Raw genomic sequence first — 16,558 nt, 5'->3', positions numbered from 1 at the left:
TGAGTATTTTTTTTTCTCTTTTTCTTATTTTTTCTTATAAAGATTCTAAGAAAAACTCAGGGTGAGAGGAACGAGGAAGGGGATCCAATTTAGCTCAGCGTCTGCAGGTGTTTTCTTTGCCTCTTAAGGGGCCTCCTCTAAGAGAGGTGTTTTCTTCCCACCCATCTAAGATCCTCCCCCCCCCCCCCCCCCAGATCGGCTCAGTTCCAAGGAAGTTTGGCACTTTTTGCTTTTAAAGGGGAAATGAAAGAGTTGAGAATTTAGGAGGGGAAGGAGACAGACAGACGAAGATAGAGACAGGACAGAGAACAGTGTGTGTGGGGACCACAGGAGGGAAACCCAGTGGGCCATAGGGAGCCAGAGAAATAAAGAGAGAGGGGAAAGCCAGGGGAAGGTATTGGCAGCTGGAGGGCAGATGAAGAGACAGGGCAATGCAGGCAACACTTATTAACTTATTAAGCACCTACTGGGTGCTGAGGAGTGGGGTGCAAGGAGGCCACTCAGACTCTTTTGAGGTCTGAATGGCTAACGGGCAGAGGAGGAGGCAATGGGTTTTGTTACTATTCTTTTTAAAGTAATTCCCATCCCTGGTCTGCATCTGTGTCCCTTTTGGACAACCTACAGCACAGAAAGATTGAGGTCAGATTGCAGAAGGACTTTCAAGGGACAGGGAAGATGATGGATGGAACTTCCCGGGGTAAAATGGGGGAAAGGTGTGTGGCTCCCTACTCACCAACATGGTGAGTGGACCTGCTTATTAAACTAGCAGACTGCCTTTCAGATAGCCCTGGCTGGTGGGGTAAGGGATCCCCAAGAAATGTTAATAGGGACGGGCATGTCACACAGGCACCCAAGAGGACACTTTTCAGAGCTACATCTGTGTGAGAGGAGTGCTGGACCCAGACTCCAGCCAATGGGCTTATAGAAAGCAGGCTGCCTAGGGAAGGATGCACATGGTTTGCAAATGGCCTTTCTAACCCACCTACCTATCCCAGACCTTGCTACACCTCCCCCACTCCTTCCCCTCCTCCTAGGGCCTGAGGGCTTTACAGGGGGACATTCCAGCTAGATTCATCACTACCCACATGCAGGTGGAGCTACTATGAAATACTGTAAGGTCATTTAAGAAGTGGAGGGGAGCAATGGCCCCGTGGGCCGCCCCCATCTCCAATCCCAACAGCCCCGAAGCATAGAAGATATGTACAAAGTGGTATCAAGAATTGTTTTGGCACTAAAATCTCCATCAGGGCTCAGTGTGGAGATGAGGGTTAGGGGGCAGCAGCGATAGGAGGTGGGAGATGGGGTGTGTGTGAAGGAAATGGGGCCTGCCCTTCACTGGGGAGATGAGGACATGGAAAAAGTCACCCCAGTGCCCAAGCTATAGCCTCCCATTCCGGTGGAAGGGCTGGGGGGAGGGGAGAGTCAGTGCGAGGTACCTCGAAGGCTATTGCTTTCTAGGGATTTTCACATTTTGATTTGGGGGTGGCTCTCTAGCACGGGGTAGGGGGCCTCCCAGGCTTCAGGGGTAGGCATTGTCTGGGTGGCTTCTCTCCTCCCCGCTCCTTTGTAGGGGTAGAAGTAAGGAGGCCAGATATCCCCAAAGCCATGGAGAAGAGCAGGGTCTGGAAGACCTAGGAGAGAGGATGGAGGAGGGAGCAGGCATGGGTGCCCCTCCCCCAGGGATGCTGATGATGGAGCCAGGGTTCTAAGGACCCTGTTTGGGGCTGGAGGAGTTGAAGGTGTCCTCCAACAGGAAGGGGGAGATGGGAGGGAACAGGGATGCGTCTCAGCAATCCTAGTCTATAGGTTTTTTTCAGGCCCTGACATCTGTCTTTAGAGTTAATCAGAGCCACCATGCTAAGTGAATCACTCCCAAAACGACTCTCAGGGCGGCCTGCCTTGTCACACTTACGCCCAAAACTTCTCGTTCTTCTGAGCCTAAGCTTGAACACACTGAACATTTCTGGCCTGTCAGACACCGCTAGCATGTACCAGCTCCCTGGAAGCCACCAAGCCAATTGAAGTCATCAGACCACGCAAGGCATTTCAGCCCGAGATACGCTCAGCTTTGCAAGGCTCACTGAACTCTATACCAGATCACGCTGGCCTGACAGAGCCACCATACATTTGGCTCATCCATCAATGAAATGAAGCCACGAAGACAAAGGCATGCACATAAAAGGCGGGGGTGGGGAAGGGGGGATCTTTAGCAATCATTTTCACTAGTTCCATCTCCCATTCTTGCCTGTCAAGGCAGGCTCATAGATGGCATGTGTGGATGGAGATGACCCTGACAGTATTTTTTTCTCTCTCTTTAGAATCCTCAATGTTAGATCCAAGTCCCATCCTTCAGTCTCTTCCTAGGGATCCCCCTCCCCCAGGGCCAACACCCACCAGAGGAGTGTGGAAGGAGGAGGGGAATCAAGGGATTGGCCACTGTCCAACACAGGAATCGCATGCTTCATCCCGATGATGCCACAAGAAGTGACCTCGAGATTCCACAGGAAGTACATGCCCTTGCCCCTGGCATCACAGAAGTGACTCTGAGGAAGGGTTTTTGTTGTGACCTCACGGGAAGTGTTTTTTTTTTTTTCTTTCACCAGTACAGGAAGTGGCCTCTGAGGAAGTACTTCCTATGACATCATAGGGAGTTACTGGAAGCACCCTATAAATACTTGATTCAGTGACATCACAACGGGGACCCTCATTTCTCTACCAAAAGCCATGAGAAGCTAGCCACAGCAACTGCTCCTGGGCCTCTCACAACACCGCGGCTCCCAGGACCTGAGGCATCCCAGAGCTGGCATCATTTCCAGCAGGAACCTATCTGCTCAACGGAGAAAGTTACACTTCCAACCGAGGGAATACTGCAGGGGGACTGTGGAGCTTAGGAAATGTGGGAATCCTGGGCGGGGGGCAGCTATGTTCCAAACCCCTCATTTCAGCTCTGACTCCTGGGTGACTACCTCTACACCTCTACTCCTCTGCTCGCAGCACTTCCCCAGGATCTGGAACTGCAATCAGAGAGGCAGGATATTGTGTCTGGGGGAGACACCTCATTCCAGGTGACCTGGAGGCTCCCTCCCCTCCTCCCATATGTCAACAAAAATCTTATAAAGGAAGGGGGGGGTCCTTATCAAAAAAAGAAGAAAAAGTTAAAAAGGAAAAAAAAAAGGAGGGAAAGAAAGAGAAAATAACGCTTTGTTTTCTATTAAAATCAACAAAATGCAATATATACAGATATCACATAGACCTGGACCCTGGGAGAGGCGGGTCAGGCCCAGTTAAGCACAGGGAGGGAGAGAAGAGGGGTCAAGTCGAGGCTGGGAAGGGGGCTCTTGAGCCCCCTCCTCAGCCGTCACTCAATCCTGCCTATGACTACCAGAAGGGAGGGTGCAGCCAGGCCTACCCCAGCCCCATCCCAAGCCAAGCAGGAGTCACACCAAGCTGAAGTCTGGCGGGAGCTGGGAGAGGAGGAAGAGGGAGGAGGAGCGGGAGGGGGTGGGGAAGCACACCACAGGCCTCATCCCACTTTCTGTGGGTTTGAGGCCCTCACCCCCTGCTCGTAGGTGACCCGCTGGCTGATGAGGTATTGTGCGGCTTGCGTGGCCGCGGGGCTGCCCGTGATGGTGACCCGCCGGTTCCGCGTGCCGGGCAGGAACTCGCCCTTCTTGGAGATCTGGATGCGCGCACCCGTCAGCTCCTGGTACTCCACCAGCGTCTTGCCCCCTTTGCCCAGGATGGCCCCCACCAGGTTCTCGGGCACCGCGATCTCCACCAGCTCCTTGGCGCTCTCGGCCGCCAGCTTTTCGGCCGTCAAGAAGCCGCCGGCAGCCCCGGCCGCAGCCGCGGCGGCCACCAGGGGCGCGCCCCCCGCTCCAGCCGCGCCCCCCCGCGCCCGCACCGAGGTAGCCGTTGGCGGCCGCGGCCAGCGCGAAGGAGCCCAGCGCTCCGGGGGGCGGTGGCGGTGGCGGTGCTGCCCCCGCCCCCGGCCCCGCCCCGGCGTCGCCCGCGTAGGACGCCAGGAGGTTAGCTGCGGCGGCGGCGGCGGGGTTGGCGCCCGCGGCCACCGCGGCCAGGACGCCCGAGGCGGCGGCCGAGTTGAGGCCCAGGCTGAGCGAGTTGGTGTTGTAGCCGTAGCTGGCCAGCGTGTTGAGCGCCGTGCTGATGGCCAGCAGGTCGGTGCCCGAGAAGGCGGGCAGCGCGGCGGGGAAGGCGCCCACGCCCGCCAACCCCGCCGGGCCTAGCAGACCCGAGGCGGCGGCGGCAGAGGCGGCGGCCGCGGCGGGCAACACGTCGGCCGGGCTGGCGTAGGGCGAGCCGGTGGGGTTGGAGTTGGCCACGGGCCCCGCCACGTTGGCGTAGCTGATGTTGAGGCAGCTGCTGCTCTGCGGGTCTTCCTGTACCTTCTGCACGATGGCGCTCACGGCCTTGTGCACCTGCTCCGGCTCGCCGCTCACCGTCACCACGCGCTCCTGCAGGTTGATGCCCTCGGGCTTCTGCGACAGCTGCACCCAGGCGCCGGACTGTTCCATCACCGCCTTCACGGTCGCTCCCCCCTTACCGATGATCAGTCCCGCCGTGCTGTTGGGGACGATGAGCTTGGCCTGCGTGGAGGGGAAAGAGACAGAGTCTGCGCCGGGACAGAACGGGGCGCGCAGCCGTCTCCAATCAATTCTGGGTGGTTTGTTTTGTCTTTCCTCCACCAGTGTCCTTCATCATCAGGCCCACCGCGGTCCCCTGATAAGCCAGGACAGCCCTGCTGGTTCCTAAAGGAAAATTTGGAAATATCTGGCGGGGTGTGGTGCTGTAGGCCTGTAATCCCAGCACTCCAGGGGCTGGAGGCGGGAAGATGTCAAGCTTGAGGTCAGTCTGAGCTATATATACATAAGCAAGACTCCATCTCAGGAAAAACAGGGGAAAAAAAAATCCAGATCTTAGCAGTCCCCCAGCCACCCTGGTCCACGTTCCTGGGACCTAAAACGCTGTTTCTTCCGTGGCAGGTAAATGTTTATTAATGGCTTACCCACTGGGAGCCCATCTTGTGTCTGCTCCAAGCCTGCACCAGCCCTCCCAACTTCTGTCCTGTGTGTTCTGGCTCCTAGTCTCCCCACAAAGGCTTTGAATCCTACTTTACAAATTTCTCTCCCTCCCTCTCTCCTTCCCTTTCTTTTCCCTCCCCCTCTCCTCCGCTCTCTTAGCCCAGGCTGGCTTGGAACTCATGATCCTCCTGCCTCAGCCTCCTGATTTTCCCCTTAAATTCTTACGTCAAAAACCCACACCGCAGAATCCCACCGGCACCTCAGAATGTGTTTGTGATTGGGGGCACGGTTTTGGTGTTTTTCAAGGTTAGCAAGGCAGGTGTGGTTTTTGAATGTCTGTAGTTCTAGCACACACAAGGCTGAAACAAGAGGTGCCACGAGGAGTTCAAGAACAGCCCCGGCAACATGGTGAGTTAGGGGCTAGCCTGGCCTACACTGCTAGACTTTAAAGACAAAACAGCAACAACAAAACCAAACAAACCCCAAAACCCAAAGAAGAAGTCTGGGGATCACTCTGTGACTGTGGCAGTATTGCTTTCTGGAGTCTGGGTATGAACTGTGATGTCATTTCTTCCACTGTGGTCCCACCTGAAGCGTTACATGTTAACATTCACCTCATTTACAACAAATTGCCTGCCTTTTGTTTCTCTTACGTTTAGTTTCTTCCCCATTTTTATTTTGTTTTGAGACAGAGTCTTTGGACTTGCTGTGTAGACCAGGCTGGAACTGAACTCACAGAGATTTGTCTGCTTCTGCCACTCCAGTGCTGGGATGTCAAGTGTGAACTATATCTATCTCTTCTACGGTTTGTTTAACTCAAGTTTTGTGCGTGCGTGCGTGCGTGCGTGCGTGCGTGCGTGAGTCAGAGGGTGCTCACATCACTGTATCCACTGTTCCTTGTGGGTTTCACAGCGAGAGCTCAGGCTGTCAGACTTGTAGGACCAAGTGCTCTGCCCCACTGCACCCTCTAACCTGGCCTCCTGGTCTTCTGTGTTTTAAAAAGTTGCATAAGAAATATAAAATGTGAGGTGCATCCATGTAATGGAATAGTATTTGGGAGTAAATACGAAGAGCTGACCTAGCTCATGCTATAACATGGGTGCCCTCAGAAAACAAGCTAAGTGGAAGAGGCCAGACGTACAAGGTCACATGGTGTCATTTATAAGACTGTCCAGAATATGCAAATCCACATGGACAGAAATTGGTTAGGGGGCTGGAGAGATGGCCCAGCGGTTAAGAGCACTTGCTGCTCTTTCAGAAGACTCAAGTTTGGTTCCCACATCAGGTGGCTCACAACTGCCTATAACTCCAGGTCCAGGGGATCCAAAACCTCTGGCTTCCACAGGCACCTGCATTGATGTGCACATACCCATATGTAGACACACAAAACTACATGTAATCAAAAAGTAATAAAAACTAAAATCTTTTTTTTTTTTTTTTTTTTTTTTTTGAGACAGGGTCTCACTATAGCTCTGGCTGCCCTGGATCTCACTATGTAAACCAGGCTGGACTTGAACTCCACAGAGATCTGCCTGCCTCTGCCTCCTGAGTGCTGGGATTAAAGGCGTGTGCCACTGTACCTGGTTATAAAAATGAATCTTTATAAAAGATTTATTTTTATTTTACGTGTGTGAGTGTTTTGCCTGCATGTATGCATATGTAAGATCCTGTCTCCAGAAGCCAGTAAAGGACAGCAGATCCCTGGCAACTGGAGTTATAGACAGTTGTTAGGTGCCAGGTGGGTGCTAGGAATTGAACCCAGGTCCTCTAGCAGAGAGACAGGAGCTCTTGACAGCTGAGCCAGTGCTCCAGCTCCAAGGACCTGAGTTTGAATCCCCAGAACCCATGTAAAAAGCCAGACATAGCTGTGCATGCTGTAATCCCAGCACTGGGGACAGACTGGAGCCCCAAGAGCTTACTGGCCAGTCATCCTATCCAGTGGGCTTCTAGTTTTGGCAATAGCCACTCAAGGGTCTCTTGAAGCAGACAGAAATGGAGGGAGACACCCGATTTTCTGCTTTGGCCTTAGCATGGTCCTCAGCCCACATGAAACATGAAATAGGTTAGTGGGTGCCAGAGGTAGGAGACAGGGCCTGGAGTGACAGCTACAGGAATCGTAGAAATATTCTGGAATCCGATGGTGGCTCTGGTTAGCCACACATTTTTATATTTAAAAATATATCCATTTTATGATTTTATACGTATGGGTGTTTTGCTTTCATGTATGTATGTGTACCGTGTGTGTACCCTGGTGCTTGCAGAGGCCAGAAGAAGGTATCAGATCCCCTGGGACTGGAGTTACAGATGGCTGTGAACAGCCATGGATCCTCTGGAAGAGCAGCCACTGCTCTGAACTGCTCAGCCATCTCCCCAGCTCCCTTGGTTTGCTTTGTTTTTAAGACATGGTTTCACATAGCCCAGGCTGGCCTGGAACTCACTATGTAGCTGAGGACGATCTTGGGTTTCTGATCCTCCTGCCTCCACTTCCTGAGTTCTGGGAATGCAGGCTTACATCACCACACCCTGCTTGATTTTATATTCTATGATTGTATTTCTACGAGTGTCCAGAACAGGAAAATCTGTAGACACAGAAAGCAGATTAGTGGTGGCTTAGAGAGAAGGAAAGAATTAGCTGGGGAGGGGACTGAGGGGTGACAGCCAAGCGGATCAAGCTTTCTTTGGAGAGCTGGTGAGATGCTCCATGAATAAAGGCACTTGCCACCCAGCCTGAGGACCTGGGTTCGATCCCTGGGACCCACATGGTGGAAGGAGAGGATCAATGATTGTAAAACACACCTACTCTTTCACCTAATCAATGAATAAGTGTAGAAAAATGTTTTGAAGGATTTCTTTTGGAAGCTAGCCATGATGGCACATGACTGTAATCCTAACATTCAGGGACTTCAGTGGTAGGATCATGGGTAGCCTGGGCTACATAGTGAAACCTCATCTCAAAACAAAACAAAACAGCAAAACAAAGCAAAATTAAACAAGTACAAACAAAAACTTAGCGAGATGAAACAAATATAATTTTAACTGGACATGATGACACATACCTCTATAATCCTAGTACTTAGGAGGCAGAGAAAAGTGGGTCAGCATGAGTTCAAGGCCCCCCCTGTTCTACATAGTGATAACCTGTCTTAAATTTTTTTTTTGTTTTAAAAGATTAACTTGGGAGGTGAGAAAGTATTCTAAAACTAACTGGTGGTGGACGCACATCTCTCTGTACAGACTGAGTCTTTGAGCTGCACACCTCCCTGTTTTGCCTGATAGGGTTTCACACATGCTAGGCAGGTGCTCCACCACTGAACTATACCCCTCGCTTTCCTTTTTACTTTTTTGAGGTGGAATCTCCCCCAGCTGCCTAGCCTACCCTGGAACACACTTTGTAGACAGGAGCCTGCCTCAGGCTCCTGAGTAACCGGGCATTAGAGGCGTGGGTCACCAGCCCTGGCTGACTCCATACTTAAGCACATTGTTAGTATGCAAACTGTGTTTGATGTTTCCTGGTTAGCCAGGTGCTGGAGTCGTCGGGGGGAAGAGGGAACCTCAGTTGGGAAAGTGCCTCTGGCAGACTGGCCATTCTTTTGATTGATGTGGGAAGGCCCAGCCCACTGTGGGCGGTGTCACCCCTGGGTTAAGCAAGCCATGGTGGGTGAGCAAAGCCAGCAAGCAGCATTCCTCCATGGTTTCTGCTTTAGTTCCTCCTGCCAAATTCGTGCCTTGGCTTCCTGTGATGGTGGACGGCCACCTTATGCCAAATAAACCTTTCCTTCCCCAAATTGTTTTTGGCCAGTGTTTTATCTCAGCAGTAGAACCCCGAGTAAAACACAGTGAAACTGCTAAGTCATTTAAAAATACATTCCCACCTTTTATAAGGTTTTCCGTTTACCGTGTGCCATGGTGCAGGGGAGGGCAGTGACCAGAGGGGACAATTTGCAGGAATCAGTTGTCTCCTTCCGAGATGGTTCTGGGGATCTAACTCAGGTGGGCAGGGGTGGCAGCAAGAGCCTTTCCTGGCTGAGCCAACCTGAACTGGTTAAATCTAACACATGTTATACAGCTACCATGTATCTACATTTCAAAAGACTAGAAGGAAAGACTTGGGACATTTTCTTCACAGTGACTGTGAAGAAAAGAAAGCCAGGCATAGTATCCTATACTTGTAATCCTAGTACTCAGGGAGCTGAGGCGGGAGGATAACTGAGAGTTACGGGCCAGCCTGGGCTACGTAGTGAGTTATAGGCTAGTCTAAGATACAGAGTGAGTCGCTACCTCAAAACAAAAACAGAAACAAGAACAGCAGCAAAAGGAAACACGGAAGCACACCAGGAAAATCCTGAGAAGATGGCAGCTGTCTTCAGGACAAGCTCTGAATTATAGCACCAAAGAATTCGACATTTGCAGGTGCGGACTCACAGAGTCTCGAAACACATACTGGAAGAGGCAAAGCTGGGCCAGTGAGATGATCCCACAGGAAAGGGCGCTTGTTGCCAAGCCTGACAACCTGGGTTAGATCTCCAAAACCCACAAGAGAGAGAGAGAGAGAGAGAGAGAGAGAGAGAGAAGAAAGAAAGAGAGAGGAACAGGAGAACTGATAACGTCAAATTGTCTCCTGACCTCCACATGTGGCCATATATATATTTGGTTTTTGGTATTTTGAAACAGAGTTTCTCCTGTAGTTCTGGCACCTGTCCTAGAACTCACTCTGAAGCCCAGGCTGGCCTCGAACTCACAGAGATCCACCTAGCTCTGCCTCCGTAGTGCTGGGATTAAAGGTGTGCGCCACTGCTGCCCAGTCACTTTTTTTTGTGTGTGTGTTCTTTTTCTTTTATTTTTCTTATTCTTTTCTTTCCTTTTTTTTTTCTTGCATGCACACAATAAATGTGAAAAAAAATTTAAAAAAGAGAGGTACCAAAAAAAAAAGTACCAAATCTAGGAATAAGAATATATACTCAGAAAAGGATTTTTTTTTTTTTTAAATTTCAGAGTCAGAGGTCTTACTAGAGATCCTCCTGCCTCAGCCTCTCGGGTGCTGAGATGACAGGTGTGTACCTGATGATGTGCCTGGAGTCTTGGAATCACAGAGCATAGCCCTTGGAGGCATTGAGAAGCCAGAGGAACAACTGTCATCTGCCTTTGGGTTTCACAAGCTCATGGAAAATTCCGACAGGTCTGCCAAGGACAGACAGCCTGACAGTGGCAGCCAGCACTTGCCAGGGATTTTCATCAAAGTTTTGTGTGGCAGCTGAGCATAGTGGCTTATGTCTGTAACCCAGCACTCTCAAAGCTAAGACAGGAAGATCCTCCCTGAGTTTGAGGCTGCCTTGAGCTACCTAGGGGATTCCAGGCCAGCCTGGGCTATAGAGTGAGACCTTGCATCAAAATAAAAAAGTAATAAAAATAAATAAGCATACTAAACTAAGAATGGGATCAGCCTTTGAAAGCTGGAGAATCATGGCTTCTTTTGAGATGTCTGCAAGATGTGGAAATGGTTTCTGCTCCCTAATGAGAAGGGGGGGTGGCTGGCATGGGCTATTTTGTCCCTGTTAAGATGCTTGCCCTTCAGAGGGACACAGCCCTTAATGGTTTTCAGTCCCTTCCTGAATCTTGGGAACATTTGAATGTACAGTCCTGGTTGGATGTAGCTGCTGTGCCGTAGCAGAAGAGAAACCAAGGCCTGCAGAAAGTGAGGTAAACAGGTCTAACACAAGTCCAAAGTGGAAAAGAGGTGGATGGCGGTCCTGATGAAGGCAAGTCCTGTAACAGGACTCAGTGGGTTAAAGCGCTTGCTTCACTAGGCCCGACTACTTGAGTGGCAACCCTGGAACCCACGTGGTGGAAAGAGAAAACCGACTCCCACAGATTGCCCTCTGACCTACACACACACACACACACACACACACACACACACACACACACTAAATGGGAGGAAATGCTGTAACAGTGCAGAGGCTGTAGATCAGTTGGTAGATTTTGTGCATGCACGAAGCCCTGGGCTGAATTTCCAGCACCATGTAGACAGGATTTGGGGGTGCACATCTGTAAACCCAGCACTCAGGAGGTAGGTGGTGGGGGAAAAAAAGGTTTCTGAGATGACTCAGTGGATTGAAACTCCAAAGATGGAGTTCGAATCCCCAGCACCTTTGTAAAAACCAGGCAGGTGTGGGGGCTGTACATACATAGTCACAGCACTCAGGAGGCAGAGACTGGACATCCTCGGAGCCTGCTGGCTAGTCAGACTGGCCGATTCAGCAACAGACCCCCGCCTCCATAAATAAGGTGGAGAAGACTAAGGAAGACACCTGACACACACCCCCCCCATACATATACGCACATGTGTGTGCACCTGTACACATGAAAACACTCATATACACAAGCACATCACACATACGTGCCAAAAAGAAAAAAGGGAAAGAAAGCCACATAAGGTGGCACAGCCCTCTAATCCTAGCACACAGAAGCCTGAGGCAGGTGGATCACTGTGAGTTCAAGGTTAGTGTCAGCCACAGTATGAGCCCTGTCTCAAAACAAAGTCCAGAACAGCTACCATTTTGTTTTTGAAGGTGAGAGAAGAATTTTGCTACACAGCCAAGATATCCTGAAGCTCTCTCCATCCTCTTGACTCCACCACCCCAATGCCAGATTACAATGTACCACCATGCCCAGTGCATTTTGTTTGAACTGTCTATGTACTAGGCATCCACGCTAAATGCTTTTCAAACACCCATGTGCTAACCACCATTCACAAATCTATCTACGCCATAATAAATCTCATTTTACAGATGAGAAAAACAAGGCAAGAAGCAGTCACATCTTGTCATCTGCTCAGGGCCACACAAGTAGTAGGGAAGAACAGAGGATTCAACTCAAATGTGACTCCACGGCCTGGGCCTCCAGCCATGCGCTCTCTCATTTTTTGAAGCCTCGAAATGATAAGAAAGGATAGATCCTGGTTCTGAAACCTTTCCTGACTGTCCTGTGTGAGTGTAAGGCCTATATGGTACTGATCCCATTTCCTACGCAACATCCAGAAACACTCGATGAGTCCCCACTCCCTTGTGGCCACCACCAAAGCGGAGGGATGGGGTCATGTCCTGTCTTTCTAAGCTGCATGGAATCCACGCCCTGCCCTGTGTGAAGGCATTTTGGAGAGACCTGGCTGGGCGCTAGGAGCCAGCCTCTTCAGCACCAAGGACAGCAGCCCTGTGCGCGAAGCCTGGAGCCCGCAACTTTTTTTTTTTTTTTTTTTTTTTTTGGGTGGGCAGCGGTCACCAGGAACGTGTTCCTCCAGGGCTTTCCGCCCACCGGAAATTCAGATTTATGGTCTCCTCAATGCCAAGGCTGAAGAATCCCAGCACCTTAAAACCAAGTCTTTGCTTTCTAGATGGACTTTAAGGCGCTCTGGCAAGCGCCCTGCTAGCCGGCGCAAGGACTTTCCTCCTCTGTGTCAAGAGTTCATGTTTATGGGAGTGAAGAGAAAACCCGGGGCGCTTGTATCCACCCCTGCGTTCCTCTTCTCATCCCCATCCTCCCACTGGGTCAGGTCCTCAAAAACAAAAGCCAAACCCAAACAAAAAACCCAAGACTGCAAATCAGGGACTTTCCGAAGGGCCCACCTGGCCCAGGCGCAACATCGTCATGGCAACCGGAGAGGCTCAGGAACCCATTGGCCCGCTCTCTGCCACACCCCTTACACCACCGCTTCCTGGTAACTAAGGCAACTGAGAGGCTGCCTTTTCTTCTCCATCCTTTCCAGACAGGGTTGGGTAGGGTGGGGACCGGCCCCTCTCTTCCGCTAAGCAAAGCACGACATGCCCATAATGGGTATTAGGGAGGAGGGAGATAAAGAGGCTGTTTCTAAAATTCTGGAGGGGTTGGGCTGTCACTGAAGTCACTTCCGGTGATCACCGGAAGTAGGAGGCAGGTTCCTTTGAGAGACAAGGGTGGAAAGGAAAGGAGGTGGAGTGTCTCCGGAAGGGTAGATGAATGGGAGTGCCAGCCTTGATCTCCAATCCCTCTGAATCCAGCCCACTCCCAGCAGTATGGAGCCCTTTCTAGACTATTAGAGCTGACTTCCGAGTATTAACCACTAGCAGCCAGGCACTTGACACACATATCGCATCTTTAGCAGAACCCACTGTCCTTTCCCAGCTGACCTGCTTGGCTCTGTCGGGGTTCATCGTGGTTTGGGGTTGAAGAATGTTGACCACCTCGGGCTTGGTCATCGCTTGAGGGATTTCTCGGACCTTCTCTGCGATAAAGCTGTGAACGGCATTCAAGGCCTCTGCCGTGCCCTGTACTAGGCATACCCGTTCTGTAGTTCCTGTTAAGCAAGGGACAGAGGAGGGCACACATATGAGACAGCAATGGAGACATTCCTGACAGGCTGGACCTATTTCATGGGAAGGGTCTGGGGAGTGAGTCTGGGCCAGCAGATGTGGGTGACTGGTTCATGGTGGGTAGCTAGCTGAGAGAATGAATGGAATCCCTGTTTTATAATCTGTACTTTATCTCCCTCCCCTAAAACAACCCCGTGGGGATGGGAGAATGATGCTTAAGTGCCCACAGCAGCCCTGGGCACGGGAGGTAGGGCTCAGCTGCCTCTTCCCAGTTCTTGTGGGCGCCCCTTGGTTGCTGTGGCAACCATTCACTCGCCACTCACCCCCCCTCCTTCCAGAAGGGGAGAGCTTAGGCCCGAAACGGTTGCCACAGTAACTGGAACCCCCTTATCGGTCTGGCTGGCCGGGTCCTCAGCCCACCCCCAGGGGGATGAAGGATGAGGCTCGGTTGCCATGGCAACTGCTGAAAGCCTACAGCGCCTTGCCTCTGGGCTTTTGGAGAGGATGGGGAGAAGATGGGGGATGGGGGAGGCAGAAGAGAGGCCAGAGTGCAGCCTAGACCCACCAGATGGAGGTCTGGGGGGTGGGGGAGGGCAAGGGGTGTGCTTAGGGGGAGAGCAGGCGAGGTCAAAGGCAACTCTTAGAGAATGGGAACCGAGAGACTAGGAATAGAGGGCGGGGTAGCCAGTTTGCCTTTCTGGAGATCCTCCAGGTATTGGCTGCAAGTCTGACCTGGCATTCTCTGTATGTGTGTATTGGGGAAGGGGATGAGAGACAGAAGCTGGGTGATGCTGAAATGTATGTATGGAGGAGAAAGACTCTAGGTGACATTGCGATCTGTGTGTGTACCTGAGGCTGCCTGTAGGGAGCTATGTGAGTTATCTGTATACTTGGGCAGGGTTGGAAAGATGACCATATTGGGTGTGTGTGTAAGCAAAAGACTAGAAGAGATTGCAATAGAAACACACTGTGTGCTGAGGGTATGGTTTAGCAGAACATCTGTCTAGAACTCCCCCAGTGAGGGGCTGGGGTGTGACTCAGTGGTAGAGCCCCTGCCTAGAATCCCCCAGTGAGGGGCTGGGGGTGTGGCTCAGTGGTAGAGCCCCTGCCTAGAATCCCCCAGTGAGGGGCTGGGGTTATGGCTCAGTGGTAGAGCACCTGTCTAGGGGTTATGGTTGTAACTCAGTCAGGTACTTGCCTAGAATGCACAAGGTCCTGGATTAAATCCCCAGCAACACACACACACACACACACACACACACACACACACACACACACACACCCCAAAATGGGTAATATAACAGAATGACTGGAGTAACAAGGTTTGGAGCCCAAAGAGTTTGGCACGTAAGCAACAGAGGCTGTTCAGTGACCTGTCCACTGGCAGTGTGTGCCTGCAACTGTAGGAGCAAGACAAAAGGATAGTGCACACCTCTAGGTGTTACCAAGCTGTCTGGGTGGTGAGCATGTGGTGCGAAAATATTTGTACACACACACACACACACACACACACACACACACACACACACGGGAGTCAGTCACCAGCCTTTTATTGGCTGTGTGAATGTGAGGACACAGGCAGACTAAGCGATTGTATGAGGCTGTTTGGTTGGCAGGTGTACTGGTATATGTGCACATTTCCAAGTGTGTGCATCTCAGAGAAACAAAGAACCCTCAACCGTGCCTGACCTGTGTGAGAATATGAGTGAGTTGGTGTGCCAGGGCCTCTCTGATGTGTGAACGTCTCTATCCCCAGGAGGGACTCAGCTTGTACCGTCAGCTCCCTAGGTCTGTAAAAGGTTTTGAATGTGTGCCAGGCCCTCTGCCTGTGTGTCTGGGACACTTAGTGCTGAGTGTCATTGTCTGTGGAGTACTTAGTGCAGCAGGCTCAGCGTCCAACCCCGCTCGTCTGTCCCTTGCTATCTCTCAGCCTGGCCTTTCAAGCCCGCCATGTGTCTGGGATGTCCCTGTCCGTTGGCCAGTCGTGACGCTGAAAACCCCTACCCTTGCCTTTGACAACATGATCCCCACTTTTATGTCCCCTTCACCCAAGAACAATAGCTTGGTGTGGGCCAAGGGTGAGTCAGCTGTAGGCTGACTCGGTCTGGGTGTAAATAGGAAAGGGTGTGGGTTGGGCTGGGAATGAGGGTGGGGATGGGGGGGGGGGTGGGGTAGGGAAAACCCCAGGGATAGTGTGGAAGACGTGGCCAGGGTCGCCATTTCTGTAAGGCTTCCTTCCAACTCAGGAAGTCTATGTGCATCAGCGCCTGCACAGTTCTTACCCTGGGGGTCCACACGAGTTTGGTAAGGGAGAGCCGGTTATGTCCTCAAAAATGTGTCCCATAATAACAGCTGGTGGTTACATAACACTCAGCGCCAGGCCCTGTTCTGAGGACTTGGTGTTTGTTCACTTGGCATATGAGGCAGGACCATGTCTTGGTTGCCTTGATGTCCTGTTAAGGACACACAGAGGACTCTGGTCTTGTCCCAGATCACCCAGGCGGTACAGAATCATCAGAGCTTGTGTGTGTGTGTGTGTGTGTGTGTGTGTGTGTGTGTGTGTGTGTGTGTGCGCGTGCGCAGTTCAGGGGATAGATAACCTCAAATGTCAGTCCTCACCTTTCACTTTATTTGAGATAGGGTGTCTTGCTCCCCACTATGTAGTAGGCCAGTCTAACTCTCCTATAAGCATTTGGAGATTCTCCTGTCTCTGCCTTGCATGTAGTCATAGAGACACAGAGATTACAGACATGCCCCTCTGCACCCTACCTTCCAAGGGTCCAAGGACTTGAACCCTGATACTCATATTTGCATGGCCAGTGCAACTCAGTTGATCCCCTGGGTCCGTCATCAGGCATTCTCAATACAGGTGTCTGGCTTCAGAATTGTCTTTTTTTTTTTTTTTTTTTTTTTTGAGACAGGGTTTCTCTGTGTAGCTTTGCGCCTTTCCTGGAACTCACTCGGTAGACCAGGCTGGCCTCGAACTCACAGATATCCGCCTGCCTCTGCCTCCCGAGTGCTGGGATTACAGGTGTGTGCCACCACTGCCCGGTCTCAGAGTTTTTTTTGTTTTTTTTTTCCAGCTCTGAGGCAATGTCTTTTTTGTAGCCCAGATTGGCCTTGAACCTGCCATCCTCCTGCCTCAGTTTACCAATTACTGAGGTGTCCCAT

The 16,558-nt window shown here is 51.4% G+C and overlaps 1 protein-coding gene across 1 annotated transcript in view; it reads right to left on the bottom strand.

The window, feature by feature from the left end:
- Window positions 1-3,467: 3,467 nt before the first annotated feature.
- The window catches only part of Nova2 (NOVA alternative splicing regulator 2), a 33,253-nt gene continuing 20,162 nt past the window's right edge, over window positions 3,468-16,558 (bottom strand). Inside the window, 3 exon segments of the mRNA XM_036182971.1 lie at window positions 3,468-3,892; window positions 3,894-4,607; window positions 13,205-13,371. Coding sequence (XP_036038864.1) covers window positions 3,524-3,892; window positions 3,894-4,607; window positions 13,205-13,371 — 1,250 coding nt within the window. The 3' untranslated portion in view covers window positions 3,468-3,523.

The sequence above is a fragment of the Onychomys torridus genome, chromosome 1 (genome assembly GCF_903995425.1).
Source record: "Onychomys torridus chromosome 1, mOncTor1.1, whole genome shotgun sequence".
Taxonomy (NCBI): Eukaryota; Metazoa; Chordata; class Mammalia; order Rodentia; family Cricetidae; genus Onychomys; species Onychomys torridus.
Note: the sequence above shows the minus strand (reverse complement) of the source record. Positions and strands in the feature narration are given on the sequence as shown.